This window comes from Ctenopharyngodon idella, chromosome 6 (genome assembly GCF_019924925.1).
Source record: "Ctenopharyngodon idella isolate HZGC_01 chromosome 6, HZGC01, whole genome shotgun sequence".
Classification (NCBI taxonomy): Eukaryota; Metazoa; Chordata; class Actinopteri; order Cypriniformes; family Xenocyprididae; genus Ctenopharyngodon; species Ctenopharyngodon idella.
The window spans coordinates 22,349,735-22,363,679 of record NC_067225.1 but is presented as its reverse complement, the minus strand read 5'-3'; the positions used below and the strand labels follow the sequence as shown (position 1 = coordinate 22,363,679).

At 38.0% G+C, this 13,945-nt stretch overlaps 1 protein-coding gene across 1 annotated transcript in view; it reads left to right on the top strand.

Annotated features, from left to right (window-relative positions):
- The window catches only part of brinp3a.2 (bone morphogenetic protein/retinoic acid inducible neural-specific 3a, tandem duplicate 2), a 35,046-nt gene extending 21,335 nt beyond the window's left edge, over window positions 1-13,711 (top strand). Inside the window, exons 4-8 of the mRNA XM_051897383.1 lie at window positions 731-921; window positions 6,368-6,473; window positions 7,324-7,560; window positions 8,428-8,650; window positions 12,235-13,711. Of these exons, the coding sequence (XP_051753343.1) occupies window positions 731-921; window positions 6,368-6,473; window positions 7,324-7,560; window positions 8,428-8,650; window positions 12,235-13,351 (1,874 nt within the window). The 3' untranslated portion in view covers window positions 13,352-13,711. The remainder of the gene's footprint in view (window positions 1-730; window positions 922-6,367; window positions 6,474-7,323; window positions 7,561-8,427; window positions 8,651-12,234) is intronic.
- Window positions 13,712-13,945: the final 234 nt, after the last annotated feature.

Sequence of the window (13,945 nt, the reverse complement as noted above, 5' to 3'; positions counted from 1 at the left end):
TCTGATGAGCACGTGAACACAGTTGCCAGTCAGAGGTGTTTAAGAATCTGCTCAACAGCGCTCAAAGCATCACATTTTTAAAATGTCAGAACCGACTTGGTATCGCAGTCGGTACTTTTGACAACACTACATAGAAGAACAGTTTTCATCAGAATCCTTAATACATTCTGTAGGTGCACAACTTTATGGAAGCTTGTTTCCACCACTGAATAAAAAATAAAAAACGTCATTTTTATTTTTTATTTTACAATTCTGACTTTTTTTTTTTTTTCAAAATTGCGTGATAAAAACTTGCAATTGCGAGTTATGAAGTCAGAATTGCAGGGAAATACACAATTACTAGTTAAAAAGTCAGAATTGCGTGATATAAACTCGCAATTACGTGTTATAAAGTCAGAATTGTCAGTCTTTTTTCCCATAGAAGTGACTTTATAACTCGCAATTCCGAGTTAATATCTCACAATTCTGACTTCTTAGAATTGTGAGATATAAACTCGGAATTGCGAGTTATAAAGTCCAGAATAAAAAAATTCAGAATTGCTAGTTTATACTTCGCAATTCTGACATTATAACTCACAATTGCAAGTTTATATCTCGCAATTCTTAGAAAAAAAGAATTATTTTCAATTGTTTTACTCTGTGGTGGAAACAAGCTTCTATCCAACATCGATCAATTCTTACTGTAAAACATTTCTATATCAATAAGCATGGTCTCTTCCATTTCATCTAGGAGAGGAGGCTCTGACTATATTTGTGGACAAGAGGAAGTTGAGTAAGAAAGCAGAGGCGAGTGACTACACAAGTAACAGCACGGCTGTGACTCTGGAGGCCCTGCACCAGCTGGCTGCCTCCTATTTCATAGACAGAGAGAGTACTCTGCGAAAACTGCATCACATCCAGATTGCCTCCACTGCCATCAAGGTATGTCATTAGTCAAGTCAGAGCCCACAGCTTCGTTCTTTCAACTCCTCAAGAATAATAATGTTCAGTGTAACAAAGTGATTTTTTTTTTTTTTTTTTTTTTTTACTATCCCTGTTGCCATGATCCTGCTATGAAAAGTGTCATATGCTATGAGTGGGTATCTAGAGATGTCCATTCACTGCTGTATATGACAGGTTCTGCAATGTGAGAAAGGAAAACTAGCTCTGGTTGTACATGTTGTTCAATATATGGCCTAAGATGTTGAGTATGGGGTTGTTTATGTGTTGTTTCAGTTTTGCAGCACTATGGCAACACTGAAATTTTAAAGGGCTTTAGTTTTTAGTACATTACCGAGCCAAGTTACTAATGGATTGCCCAATAATCACATTGTCAAAGGGTTTCACTGACTCTGTCTGTAGTTCTCTATAACAGGACAGTTTAGGGTTTAAGAGATTTAGGTCATCAGTTTTGACAAAATGTCTAGTTACTGCATTTTGCCTTTGCATAGTAGTATTTTGCCTAATTTTTACTGTATTATGATACAGAAATAGTGATGGTCTCTAGATGGTGATTCGGCTCTAGATGGTCACTTAAGTCTCAATAGTTACAACCAGAAAAAGTAATATATTTTCATTTGTAATATATTTTTTCTTTATAATGTCTTGATATCATGTTTGCCATTTGCCATGCCTTACTTTTTTAATATATATATTTATTAAGATAATAATAATTCTCACAGGTCAGCACAATCTATTTTTATATCCAAAGAAAGCTTCTTATTTGTCATAATTACACTTTATATTTACAGTGTTACACTTTTGCTGACAGCCATTAAAATTGGCCACACAAAGCTGTACAAATCCCCCAAACAGACATTTACTCTGTCATTGCAACACACAGTTTGACACATATATTCCAGACCACACTTTGATGATCCCCCCCATCCCATTATATACAACAGCGCTTTCCCTCGGCACACTACTGCTGCAGTGCTTAGACGGTTTTATTACAGTTGGGAGGGCAGATCTCAGGTGTCAAGGCTGTGTTTGTCTATTGCTGGTGAGAAAAGCAAAAGAGCACTGTGAGTGACGGAAGCAGCCTGCCAGGCAGGACAGTGCAGCTCCAACAGTGCAAGAGAATGAATCGCAGAAGCAGCAGGGGCCTCTGACACACACATCATTTCCACAGGGCGTTGACCCATGTCTACATTTCACGGGACAGACTGAGGCAAACGTTCCTCTATATGAATACCAGATTAAACAGAGCTGGAGTACAGAATGAGGTTTCTAGCTCCCCCCACTGGGCACCGTGGTGGGGAAATTTTGCTATTTCCTTTCATAGGAAAAGCCTATTAGCGTGGCGGTGTGCTGGGACTGTGAGAGGAAAACACAGGAGCGAAGCTCTTTACAAAGTCAGGCTTTATCCCACCTTTGTGGTTCTGCTCAGGTTGTTTGTCTAATGCGTGAAAACTCAAGCCATTCTGCAATCGGCGGGGATCATTTTGCTCATGATTTGACAATTTCTTCATACCAGATCAGCTCTAAGCCAAGCCAAAATTGAATTTACAGCTACAATACCTTCTTAAACACACACCGCATCAGAATTGTAACCGCAGGCATACACCAACTCTTTTGCAGAGAATTTTCTGTTGTGTTCTGTTATAGGTAACATTTTTTGAAGCAAAACCATCCAGTCCAGCTAACAGGGACTTAGGCTAATGTTCTGGCAAGATAGTCTTTGGCTAATGTTCTGACAAACATTCTTCCAGTAACTGAGATAGAATGTTCATTCAGAGTTATCTGGTCTTTAATAACATTCTCAAAACGTTAACATAAAAACATTATATTTATACACCCTTCGTGGAATGTTTTTTCCCTTGAAACATTTTAGTTGGACATTTGTCTAAATAAATGGAATGTTCCATTAATGTTTGCATCCAGGAAAAACAGTTTTTTAAAACATTTAAAAATGTTGACATTTCGAATGTTCAGAGAACATTCAGAAATAACGTTTTCATAACTTAATGTGAATGTTAGCAAAATGTTCTTTAGAGCAGTGGTTCCCAACCTTTTTTACGCCAAGGCCCCCCTCCTCTCTGAATCAATAGAGTACCTCAGGGATGACGTGTTTTTGTAGGCAAAACCCGGAAGCGAGTTAGCATTTTAGGACTTCTGGTTCCAACGCTGTAAAGTCTATGGGTTTTTTTAATAGGTTTTTGCTAAATTGCCTTAAATAAGGTCTGTGGTTAACAAAGCCTCTAAATATTTTCATGTTTTGATCTATGACATAAAAAACACCAGCTATAATCTGCTTGTGATTTTTTTTAAACCTTTTAAACCTTTTTAAACCTTTATTGTGTCTTAAAAACGGCGGTTGCTAACAAATTGCTAAAAGGGACTACTCCCTTTGGTGGGGACTTTAGACGTCATCATGACAAACAGGACATTTGGACAGCATTTCTCATGAAAAAGTGGATAAGTATTCATACACAGCGCAGATCATAATCAGCGAGCATGTTTTTAAATAAAGTTGTTTTTTAAATAAAGTTTGAGAAAGCTTGGTGGTGGTGACGCTGATCTGCGACCATGGTGTGCTGTAGTCCGTTTATAGCCTACTGTTAGCTTTTTATATCTGACGACTTTATTTAGGCTTCAAAATGTATAAATGTTGTGTTAACTTGTAAAGATTATCTTGATAGACAAAATGTGTAAGTGTCATAACCCTTTGTTAAACACAGAGCTTATTTTTTGCGTTTTTCCAAAAGTCTATGGGAAAAATGCATAGGCTTTCGATCGAGGGAACCCGTGCGCCGCTAACTTCCAGGTTGGCCTACAAAAACACGTTATCCCTGAGGTACTCTATACTGCACGGCCCACATCCCCCCCCCCCCAACTTAAAAGTATTTACTTTGCTCAGTTATACAGTAACCTAAACAAATAAGCACAAGTCAACCTGCCATACCAAACAAGACCACAGGGAGATACCAAAGAACTGAATTTAAATACTATGCAGATCCATTCAAAATTATTAAACACATATAACATCACTGATCCTCTCAAACTTCTCCAAAACACGCTTGTTCGGCGAGCAACTACGCGAATATATTGAACTGTGTTCATGCAGAATTACGATGTTATAGAAATCAGTGAGTCGAGAGCGCAAATGTTTGAGAGTGCGGTTTGTTTGCTCATAATAACGGACTCGCGCATGCCTTATGAACGACTGCTGTATGTCACTGTAATCGTCTTTACCTTCATTACAATCGTTATCCATCAAAACCTTTTAGCGACACTGGTTTTCTTTTTCCAACTGAGAGAGTTAGTTTGCGTATACTATGTTCATGAAGCAGTTGGGCAATTTGAGCCACCGTTCAGTCTGTATTTCACAGCAGCATGATGAGAAACGGCCTGGGCTGATCCAAAACAATCACAGAATACCTACGAGAGAGGTGGTGCCTTGTTTTAAATGTATTTTTTAATTAATTAATTTTTTTTTTTTTTAATGTAACGTATTAATAATTAAATTAATGAATTATATTAATATATTTAAATTATTTTAATTTATCTCGCGGCCTCCCTGGAGGATCACTGAGGACCCCTAGTGGGCCGTGGCCCACAGGTTGGGATTGGGAACCACTGCTTTAGAACATATTTTATTATTAGCTGGGATGCTACTCTCAGCTGACATGCCTCATTCTGTCCAGTTCATTGAGACTTCATTTTCCCAGTCTGTTTATGTGTTTGAACAGCATATTGTTCATTCGGTCAGGTGGTCTCTTCCTGTCTTAGTGTGCAGTTTATAACCAAAGTAAACTGCATTGAGGACCAAACTTTTGCCGCAGGTCAAAACTCTGGCTGTACGTGACCATCCATGGAAAATCAGGATATGTAGTCTAGTCTAGTGATGTTTTCAAAAAGAAATGCTGAAGCAGTGGTATTTGTCCATCTGTGAAATTGGAGGAAAAAAACAGAACCTATAAGGCAAAACTTGGTGGCTTATACCTCCTGTCAGAATATTGTTTCAAGGCTATAACTGAGATATTTGACTGATTCTTAATAGCTGCTTGCTATGCTGCGTGAGAATCAACAGCAGACTGTTGATGTTTCACATTAAGCCAGAACAGCAGAGGATCATGCAAGTCCAGGTGGCCTATAATTTGCCATTACAAGGTATTTTGTGACATGCAAAGTATTTGCTTTGAATAACAGCTGTTGTCTGTAAAGGAAATCTAATATCATGCTCCACTTGTTCATCAATCAGTACCCTATTACCATATGGCACATCATATGGTGCATTAAATAATAAAGCATATAGATGTATCATCTGATTGCATCAGGTAAAAAAAAAAAAAAATCAATTGCTGCTGAGCTAAGCTTAGTGCTTTATTGCAGTTCAAGCTTTTATTCAAGCCATGGATTCAAGCCATATGTTCTGTGGTAACTAGGGATAGGTCAGGATGGTGTAGTAGTTGTGTGTGTGTGTGTGTGTATATATATATATATATATATAATGTATATTTATTTATTGTTAATTAATTTAGTCAAATTCGCTAAATTTACAATATTTGATCAAAAGTACAGTAAAAATGTAACATTAAAGGTCAAGAGTGTATCTGAAAAACACCAAAAATCGAACACCCATATAGTACAAATCTGCTTGCTGCAGAGTTCCCTGTTACCAACGCTGGACTCTTCAGTGGGTTTGTGATGGAGTGGCAGAAGACAACCTTGTCTTACCTTATCTAACTGTCAGCCTGGAAAAGATATCTTCTGACAGGCTGAATCGAAAGAGATCACTGAATTGATGAAGGTTCACTGGCACCATAAGAGAGAAAAGTGTGAATCAATTATGCGTGCTTCTGCGTGTCATGAGGAGAGAAGGATGACTAGAAAAGAGAAGGAAAAAATCGAGTGTGATCTCTTATTGCAAATGCGGATAATAGTGGGGCTAGCTTGCAGTAAAGGTCAATTGAGATGCCTGAGTCAATATGGCTACACAGAGTCTGACCATCATTAAGTACCCTCTGCTAAGGTTAGATAATGTTCTGCATTGTAGAGAGAAATGGACTTCTGTTTTCTGTGTGGGTGTGAAAGAATCTCTGAATAGTGAAGCTAATCAATTAAACATTTCATAACGGAAAAGGGGGGGAAAACATTGCTCAACAGCTTGCTTGGCTCTCTCAATAAGATGAGAAGAACAGTAAGTGATTATCTGTGAGAAGACCACCACTGCATGCGCATTATCACCATGTCTGAGACAAGTGACTCAGCAAGCACAGGAAGTTCTTATAATGCATCTGTTCATAGCCAGGCTGCTTATTATCCCTTTTAACAAGGAACACAGGGGAAAGGAGTTTATTACACACTGTTTTTTCATGTAAAATACCATGGTACAATAACAATAGGGTGAAACTGATAACTCTGTGGTCTGAATTTTGTTTCCCAGGTAACTGAAACAAGGACTGGCCCTCTCGGCTGCAGTAACTATGACAACCTTGATTCTGTCAGTTCTGTGCTGGTTCAGAGTCCTGAGAACAAAGTCCATTTGCAAGGTATAAAAATTTATTCAAATCGAGTATGTCAAGTTTTGATACTGTGATGGACATATTTTTTATGTGAAACACAAAAGGTTCTTTTCCAAAAGCTAGGAAGCTCCTGTCAAATTCTTGCTCTTGACAGGACAAATCATAATGTAAAATACCTGATTTTGCTCATAACTCCATTTTGACATTGTGTACAGTATGCATAAATCAGGCATTGAGGCAGCTCGCTATAGGTTTTGGAACAAAGTCAAAATCTTTGGAATGGCAAAAATACTTGTTAAGAAGTCTCTTCTGCTCACCAAGGCTGCATTTATTTGATAAAAAAATACAGTAAAAACAGTAATATTGTGAAATATTTTTATAATTCAAATTAATTTTTTTCTAGTTTAATATATTTTAAAATGTAATTTATTCCTGTAATCAAAGCTGAATTTTCAGCATCATTACGCCAGTCTTCAGTGTCACATGATTCTAATATGCTGATTTGCTGCTCAAGAAATATTTATTATTATTATCAATGTTAAAAACAGATGTGTACAGTTTATTTTCTTTTTTTTTTTTTTTTTTAGAATTCTTTGGTGAATAGTAAGCATTTATTTGAAATATAAAACAGTTATTTTAAATTGTAATATATTACACAATATTACTGTTTTTGTTGTATTTTGGATCAAATAAATGCAGCCATGGTGAGCAGAATAGACTTCTTTTTTTTTTTTTTAAATCTTACCGATCTTAAACTTTTGAACGGTAGTGTACGTATGTGTGCACTTGGTGACCACATGACCCTCTTTATCAAACCACTTAACTCAGGTGACCCAGTATTCTCATAACAATCTTTCTTTTCTCTGTCTGACTGAAGGCTTGCAGGTCATTTTGCCAGATTATCTCAGAGACACTTTCGTCCAAGCAGCTCTTAGTTACATTGCCTGCAATGGAGAGGGAACATTTGTCTGCCGAGACAATGACTGCTGGTGCAAGTGTGACCCCAAGTTCCCAGAGTGCAACTGCCCCTACATGGATATTCAGGCCATGGAGGAAAGCCTTTTGCGAATCTCTGAATCATGGGCTCTTACCTACAAAGAGTTTGAAGATTCAGGTGAGAGATTAAATTCAATCATCTTTCAATTGAATACTTGTGTAAAAATGTTTTGCTAACGTTCCATTTATGTTATGAAAGCGTTTTTTCTAAATGTTCTCTGAACATTGAAAACGCTCAGTTTTTTAAACGTATTTTTTGTCTTGGCTATATGAACATTAACTAACTTAACTAATATTTTCAATAAAGTGTAATTTCTTTTTACTTTTTCCACTTTGCTCTATAGGCCAGACTGATGAAACATGAACAACTTTCAGTAAATCTTGACATTCCCGACACAATGCCCTTCAGAGACCGTGTAGGATTAGAAAAAGATCCTTCTCAACATATTGCCTTACACTATGTTGAGCAGGATTAATCACCCATAAAATGCTTTATTGCCCGTCCAGCATCTTTCATCAAGCATATGAATGAGAGCACTTAGCATAATGTTTAGGTACTGTATTACTGCCTGTCGAGGTCACCCCACAGTGACCATTAATGCTTGAGCAAAATTAAAATGCATGGATTTTTCCTTTCACACTGTCATCTTTTTTCCGACTTCCCAAAATATCCCTGAGTTCAATTACTTTCAAAGTTTATATTATTAGAGCTATCAGGAAGTGCCAGGTATACATACTTTCTCGGATATCGTAAATGTGTCCTTCTGTTAGGGGCATCAAAGGCATTCAGCGTTCTGCCCCATCAGCTAAAATGAAATGCTCTGAAGGAACTGCTCGAAAAAATGTCTCTTCAGTGAAACGATTCCTTCTTATTGTCAAGCAGAGTGAAGTATAAAGGCAGCGCATCCAGGCATTTACCCATTGTTCAGTCAAGTTTACATGGCAACACTCCTATATCTGAAAGAACTTACCCTTTCTTCAACAGATGAGTTCAAAACATTTCTGATGAGGCTGCCGCAGAATTTCTTCCTCAACTCCTCAATGATCCAACATTTGTGGTCACTGGATGGTGTGTTTCAGCGGCGCTATGAGCAGCTGGAAAGCAGCATGAAAACTCTCTTCAGGCGAGCCCAGCGAGTGGTTTACAAGCTCTTCAGCCTCAGCAAGAGGTGCCAAAAGCAGCCCCACATCAACTTACCGCGTGAAAGGTGAACACAACAGACTCATTATCTCCTCATTGTTGCGATGATAAATACACTGATACTTAATTCCGAAATGGAATAATGTCCCCATTTACTGTATCAAGAGAGGAAACTCTCCACATAGTGTTTATCATCATTATTGCTTGTGTTCTTGAGTGGCCCGCATTTCAGACTCCATGGGCTGCCGAGAGGAATGTTTGTCAGTGTGCTTCAGAGTGAAAAGGAGCATGAGTGTTCCTGTCTCTGGGGAGACAACTTTGTGTTTACCCACAATCAATAAGACTAGAGTTAGTATAGTGGTTCTCAGTTGGTTTTGCTTCAGGGCCTACATTGGAAACTTCACACCAACATAGTTTAAACAATATGCAAGTGAACTACAAATGTAGTCTAGATAATATTTTCTTTTACAGTGTTTGGTTTTGTTCTTGGTGTGGAAGTTTAAGGGCAGCCGGTCTATGTTGGCAACTGCCTAATTTGTCTTTAGATGTACAGCCTCTGACATCAACAAAAGATATAGGACGTGTTTTGTCCTCCTTTTTAAAGTATTTACAAGGCTATCCTATTATTGTGCTATCCTATACACAATTATATCCAGCAAACATTGGTCCAACGGCAATGTCGTGTTCCTGGCCGAAAATAGTCATGGTAGGACGGCATAAATCGGTAAAAATATATAACACAGAACATTTCCTAAAAATGCATTCAGATACATTTGTACATATCTACAATTCTCTGGGGTTGCATGTATAATTGTTACTTTGACTTTTAGCTACGTGTAGTTCAATATATAATAATTAATTAATTAATTAATAAGATAACATCAAAAACGTCCGTTCAAATTTCATTTTGAAACAATTTTTCAAACATGACGGGACGTGTCGGAGGAACATCTTTCCAATGGTCAAATTTGCTGGGATATGGTTAATTAAAAAAAAAAAAAAATTGTTAAAGGGATAGTGCACGTCATACAGCCATGCAGAGAAGACAAACCCCAAGGTCAAACATTTCGTCAAATAATATTTTTCACTAAGCCCTACCGTATACCCCTAGAACCACTGGAATCATGCGTCACATGGGATCATTCTGTGATACATTTGCATTTTTAAAAAAAAAAAGTGTGATGCTCGTCGTTATTCACTGCCACTTTATGAATGAGTGTGAGCTTTTTTTAAAAAAAAAAATCCCCTTTTGTGGTCCATAAAAGAAAGAAGGGCATACTACATTAGAACAGCACCAGGGTGAGTAAACGATGACTTAATTTTCATTTTAGTGTGAACTATCACTTTAACTAGGGCTGCACGATTTATAGTGATAAAATCGCACGCGATTTGGCAAAGGCTGCGATTATTTAATGTGCACCTTGTCAGATCTGTACGGCTCTGTGATCAGTAGTAAATGCTTCTGCATCTGAAAGCCAGAGGGTGGTCTTGTGCAGAAACTCAAAATATGCCCTGCCACAGAAGAAGCTTAAAGGGGTCATGAACTGCGTTGTTTTATTGTTTTATAATGTTTCCTTATAATGTTAGTAAGCTTTTTACATCCAAAATGGTCATAATTTAGAAATACAATGCATTTTTCCTACCCTGATTTTAGCCCTCTGATTTGAACTCTCTGTTTTAGGGGCGTATCTGCTGTGAGACTTCAGTGTAACGCCCACTGCTGTGATTGGCTAACATCTTTCCATTTGCAATAGCCAAGTATTACTCTCTCTTTTAGCGCGTTTTTACTATAACAGCTCTCAAGGTTAACTAATCGTGAAAAGTGCTGCATTACATTTAGATCTATGGCATTATATTTAGATCGTGAAAGGCATGAAAGGTTGCAGTGATGCACACTGTAGCCGATCACAGACATGTTGAGCTCATGAAAGCAGTGATCTCGTCATTGCAACTCAATTTCTGTACACTAACAAATGCTTTCATCGCCACTAACAGTGCAAACGCGATAAGAGATTTGTTGAATAAAACAGGAGTTTTTGCGCGTGTCCAGAACTCAGTCACTGATAAACTAGCGCTGTTTGATTGACAGCTTCAGTGCGCACTGCTCCAACGATTACAAAGGAAGATTTCTTTGATCGCTTTCTTTATATAATTTAATCACCGTTTAAATAACAGATTATTTTCATCCTACTAAGAGAAATAACGCAAGTTGACATTTAGTCACGGGTTTGATTTACTTACACACAAAGAACATCTGACTGTACATGCATCATTACATATCAGATCAGGCATTAGAATTAACACAGTTACTTACATGTTGCATTACTGTCAAATCCAGGCACTGCACAATATTTTGTAATGCTCAACGACATGTTTATTGCTTGGTAGCTCGATCCGGTTTAGCACCACGTAGGCCTATGTTATTTACCTATTACATGTCATGCGCAAATTGGTGGGTGGGGCTAAACAGGCAGTGATGAAGTAGGCATTGATCATCTTCTGCGGAGGCGGTGCTTGCTGCCCTGACGTCATAGATCCCCACTTTGGTCTGGTGTCAATAAAAGCTTTTATTGGACTAACAAGGAAGTTTTTAGTTCTTAAACTTACAGGATATTCTTATAGTATGATGACCTCTTATATGTCAAAAGCTCAAGGAAATTTTGATTTCTCAGTTCATCACCTCTTTAACACACAGATAACACACATCATATCGCTGTAGCTGAATAAACAGAAGATTTAAACGCTTCGATTAAACATGACTAATAAACACATGACTGCCTTATTCTGTGTAAGAAGCCACATCTCACAGAAGGATGCTCAACTGTCGTTATGAAGTGAGTTTGGAGTAAAAACATGTTGTTTTGCTGTTTTTTGTTGGTCAAGATGTTAATAAATGCTTCTTGTGTCTGAAAAGATGTTTGACGCGTGTTGCTTTTTCAAATGTACATTGTAAGCGATTTAGCATAAAAAAGCATAAAAAAATAATCGCAGCCTTTGTGATTTCATAATCGCACTAAGAATCGTGCGATAATCACGTTCAAGTTCAATGTTATTTTTCGTATTGTGCGATAAATCGTGCAGCCCTACTTTTAACTACTTAAATAATAGTTTTCTGTGATTAATCAAAAATTGATCACAAGATTAATCTAAAATTAAAATTCATAAATAAATCCTAAATGTATTATTTACATATTTAATACCCAAATTAATTTGATCAATTATTTTATCATTTAAACGATTAACGATAAACTATTTATTTTATCATTATTTCAATTGTCAAAACGGACCTGCGACCCATTTTTGGAACCCACCTACCTGTGGTTTAAAGCAGTCTTCTTAATGTTTAGACTTTCAAATTCCTTTGGTATCAGAACATTTATAGGTTTACAAAAATAAAACATGAAGCAATAGCAAGATGCTGAGTAACATTTTTGCCATTTTGGCAGCTTTATTAAAAGGAACAATATATGCCTGTACTTGTTTTTCTTTCTACCCACCAAAGTTGACTTTTTGTGGAACAGAATTATGTTTGTGCTAGTTTTAATCTTGTCATCTGCTGCTGTACCGGTTTCGGATACATGACAATTTAATCTCAACAATCAGCATTTAGGCAGACTAACTGATATTTATCTTATCTTTCCTAAAATATAGGCCACAGTCGTATTGGCTGAACTACTTCCAGTCTTTACTCTACTGCTCTGAGAACAACCAGCTAGGCTCCTTCTCAGAAGAGCTGCACACCTGCATTTGTGCATATGACCACAGTTCCTGCCAGGTACCTACGCCGTGCTCTGTGGGTGAAGGTGCCGCCTGCGCTGCTTGTGCTAGCGACAACCACACTCGCTGCGGCAGTTGCAACATCGGCTACATGTTAATTCAAGGGTCCTGTCGACCAATGGTGGCAGATTCCACAGAGAACTACCTGGGCTTTGAGACTGATCTTCAAGATCTGGAGCTACGCTACCTCCTACAGAGAGCCGATCGACGCTTGGAGGTCCACGCTATCTTCATCAGCAATGATATGCGTCTGAATAGCTGGTTCGATCCTTCATGGAGGAAGAGGATGCTGCTTACGCTAAAGAGTAACAAATACAAATCAAACCTAGTCCATATGCTCTTAGGCATCTCCCTGCAAATTTGCCTTACTAAAAACAGCACTCTGGAACCTGCGCTCACTCTCTTCATCAATCCCTTCGGAGGAAGCCACTCAGAGAGCTGGTTAATTCCTGTGAACGAGAACAGTTTTCCTGACTGGAAGTCTGCTAAGCTGGACCTTCCGTTAGAGTGCTTTAACTGGACCTTGACTTTGGGCAACAAGTGGAAGACTTTCTTTGAGACGATCCACATTTACCTGAGGAGCCGCATCAAAACTCCAGGCGCCGGGGTCAATGAGAGCATTTACCTGGAGCCTTTGGAAATGGCCGACCCTACTAGAAATCTGGGATATATGAAGATCAACAGCATTCAAGTGTTCGGTTACAGTATGCATTTCGACCCGGAAGCAATCCGGGACTTGATCCTGCAGCTGGACTACCCGTACACGCAGGGCTCACAGGACTCGGCCTTGCTCCAGCTGCTGGAGATCCGAGACCGGGTCAACCGACTATCTCCACCGGGCCAGCAACCTCTGGACCTGTTCTCCTGCTTATTACGCCACCGTCTCAAACTGACAGCTAATGAGGTGGTGCGCATTCATGCCTCACTCCAGTCCTTTAATTCCCGTCTCCCCAATTCTCTGGATTATGAGACAACTAAACTCTGTAGCTAACGGCTAAAGCATCATAGCAGACAGCAATAGAACAACTGTAAAAACGCAGAATAGACTGTTAAAGTCAAAGCTGCAATGACTTTCAGTGCTAGAGACACTTTTGGACACTGACAAAAGTTTTTTGTGACTTAACGTTCACTAGTAGATCATCTTGCTCAAAAGAACAGACTCATTTTTATTGTATAGTACACTGAGATCAAAGAGGAGGTTTGAAAAATATATGAAGTGTTTGTTTGTAATTTTTATATGTTTTTTTTTTTTCTTTTGCTTCAGTGACAGTGCACTTTCCTTGGAAAGAATACAGTGATGTCAGTCAATTTTGTAGATAAATTGTTATTAAAACATTATGGTTGTAATTGAGTAACGGTTGCATTATTTATCAGCATATTTTTATTGCTATGTGACAGTTTAGTTTATTGGAAAATGAAACACATTTTATATTTGCAATTGAGTGCACTTAATGAGGAATTAAATACATTGAACGTGATATACAACTTTGATAAAATAATAATGAAACAGATTTATTAACATAATTATGCTTGTTAGGTTCATGTTCATTCTTTTTATTCAAATTCCATTGGAAGAGAGAGTGTA